The sequence below is a fragment of the Carex rostrata genome, chromosome 12 (genome assembly GCF_964058835.1).
Source record: "Carex rostrata chromosome 12, lpCarRost1.2, whole genome shotgun sequence".
Classification (NCBI taxonomy): Eukaryota; Viridiplantae; Streptophyta; class Magnoliopsida; order Poales; family Cyperaceae; genus Carex; species Carex rostrata.
Window position 1 is genome coordinate 13,200,729 of NC_135929.1, and position 3,039 is coordinate 13,203,767.

Here is a 3,039-nt window from a genome sequence, read left to right on the forward strand (position 1 = left end):
ATTAAGAAACTTTGGAGCAAAGTTGCTAAATAAGAAACTCATCTGCATCCCTGAAACTGGTTTAGAAACTGTCACATCAGATTAGAAACTCAAAGAGTTTCAGGAATGTAGATGCTCTTAGGTGAATTGTGTACAATAAAAAAGTTTTATCTAACGATCCATAGAGACAGGAGGTGCTGTTACTACCTCCGCAAGAGTAGGTTATCAAAAACACAATAATGCATGACTCACAAATATAAAATAAAATCAAATATTAAACCAAAACAATCATAATAAAGAGAACATCCAAGTAAATAAACTTAACACAAGTTTATGATATAACCTAATCTCTTAGAGATGAAATTAGTCTCTTATGAGTGCAATAATAATAACATCAATGATAGAAAATAAGAAGTCCATACAAGTAAAATTAAGAAAATAACAAGAGAAATAGAGTATATCAATTTTCAAGTTACGTCTCAGTTCTTTCTTGCAAGCTGAATTTTAAAGAAAGAGTCTTATGAATCATGTTTCAAAATAAAATTTAATACTTCATTTGATCGGATTCGGATTCGGCCGGAGGTTTAACTGTTCAAAATTTAATACTTCATTAGTTTTTTATCTTAATAATTTTTCATAAAATTCGTATTTTTGATCAGATTCGGCCCATTTTCTCGATTTTTATTCATTGTCATTTAATAATATTTTAATAAACAATTTAATGATTAAAAAAACTTTTAACTATGCTCCTGAATACGACACGTTCATGGGTCCCTCTTTCCTTAATTAATTCATTCTGTGTCATCTGATTTTCACTCTGGGCCACCTGTTATGGGCTTATGGCAAGTCCATATATGAAATTCAAACTACTGGATAACATACAATACAGAGAAAAATCAGAAAATCACATGCATGTGTAGGTATAGGTACTGACAAGCATCTTATCAAATCTGACATTGTCGGTCGACTGGGCCATTTTTTTGCAGCATATTCATTACTGTTAAATATTAATTAATGCCTTTTTTCTTTCAGCAGAAGCGTAGCTGTTTTAAACAAAAAGCAGTGCACAACTGCACATAGCTAGTTGTCTCGAAAACAATGGAACTCACACTTAGTTTCTTGCTCATCGCACTAACCATTTTCCTTCTCTCCACCCTCTCTAAGCTATTTTCATCATCACACAATTGCAATGCTCTCCTGCCACCAGGCCCCACCCCATTACCAATAATCGGAAACCTATTAGCTTTGGATGACCAACCACACCGTAAATTTGCTCATTTTGCAAAGGTCTATGGCCCTATCTTCTCTCTCAAACTTGGTCTTACCACCACCATTGTTGTCTCCTCACCTAAGGTTGCACGTGAGGTCCTACAAACTAAGGATGAATTTTTCTCTGCCCGATCAGTACCCGACTTAATGCGCGCTTGCAACCAACATAATGAAGTGATGACTTTTCTTCCAAGCACGTCTCCTCAATGGAAACGTGACCGTGCCATTTGCGCCACCAATCTCTTTTCGGTACGTAGCCTTGAAAGAACTAGAGAGATTAGGGCACAAAAGGCACGTGATATTACAAACATTTTTTGTAAAAAAGCAGGCTATCCTTTATGTATTGGTGATTTACTTTTTTCCGGAATGCTTAATATGGTCTCGAATGTACTATTCTCACAAGATGTGATTGATATCAACTGTGACTCAGGCCAAGAGTTCACTGAGTTGATAAAGGAAACCATCAACGAAGTCGGGAAACCAAATGTCTCTGATTTCTTTCCTTTTCTAAGGTTTCTTGATCTTCAACGTATACGGCACAATGGTGCTGGCCACTATAGACGATATTGTAAGTTTTTTGATGTTATTATAGAGGCCCGCTTACAGTACAGAACCAGCAATGGAAAAAACTATGGTGATTTATTAGACTCCTTGCTCGATATGGTTGCGGAATCAAATATAACTCGGAGAGAAATTCCAATACTTCTTATGGTAATTTATCTCATTCTTTCAACACGGTCGACATTAATTTATTTTATAGATAAATAGCAAAAACTTCCATACAATGCATTCATAAAATGTTCATAAATATTTTCATTGTCAGGAACTTATTGGTGCTGGAAGTGATAACATCTCAATTACAGTTGAATGGGTAATGGCCGAGCTTCTCCATGACCCTGTTGCCATGGCAAGAGCTCAAGCTGAAGTGCGGCAGGTTTTTTCATCACAAACATTGGAAGAACAAGATATAGTCAATCTTCCATACCTCCAAGCAGTGATTAAGGAGGCAATGAGATTACATCCGGCAGTGCCAATACTCCCTCACAAGGCCATGAAAGATGGAGTGGATCTCGGTGGGTACATAGTGCCAAAAGGAGCAACAGTGTTTGTAAACACATGGGCTATCGGGCATAACTCGCAAGTTTGGAATGAACCAGATGTGTTTAGGCCAGAGAGATTTTTGGAGAAACAATCTGGCTTTCATGGGAAAGAATGTGATTTCCTCCCGTTCGGCTCCGGGAGGAAAAGTTGTCCTGGGTTGCCATTTGTTGTAAAGGTAATACCTTATTTGCTGGCTTTGATGCTTGCGGAGTTTGATTGGAGGCTTCCAGATGGGATGGAACACAAAGATGTGGATTTGACAGAGAAGTTTACGGTTGGGCTTAAGATGGCGGTTCCCCTTTCTGTAGTGCCCGTTCCAGTAAACATTTGAAGTATCTTTGCATGTTTACTATGTTGCAATTTATGTTCCCAATGCTATATGTAATATGCTATCTAAGGAGGTGCTATGACATGATGAGTAGTTGAATGAAATGTATTTCTTCTAAAATTTCTCTTCTTTTCTACTTTGCTAGTTAGTACGATCGATACATTGTTTCTAATTGTTGAAAATAAAGCTTGAACTCAGAGATAATCTCATCATTGATCAACGGCTCAGATCGAATCAAGTATGACACTAGATTTAGAATTATATCCAACGTCATCGTGATATATTCTTTTGTATTAAACATACCAAAGATGAAAATATAGACAACGGTAAAATTAACGGCTATATTAGCCTCTGTAATATAA

The 3,039-nt window shown here is 36.7% G+C and overlaps 1 protein-coding gene across 1 annotated transcript; it reads left to right on the forward strand.

The window, feature by feature from the left end:
- Positions 1-1,024: 1,024 nt before the first annotated feature.
- LOC144563295 (cytochrome P450 76M5-like) lies at positions 1,025-2,680 on the forward strand. The gene is made up of 2 exons (XM_078312748.1): positions 1,025-1,959; positions 2,072-2,680. Exons 1-2 carry the CDS (start codon positions 1,078-1,080, stop codon positions 2,678-2,680), a joined length of 1,491 nt encoding a protein of 496 aa, XP_078168874.1. The 5' UTR covers positions 1,025-1,077.
- The last annotated feature ends 359 nt before the right edge of the window (positions 2,681-3,039 follow it).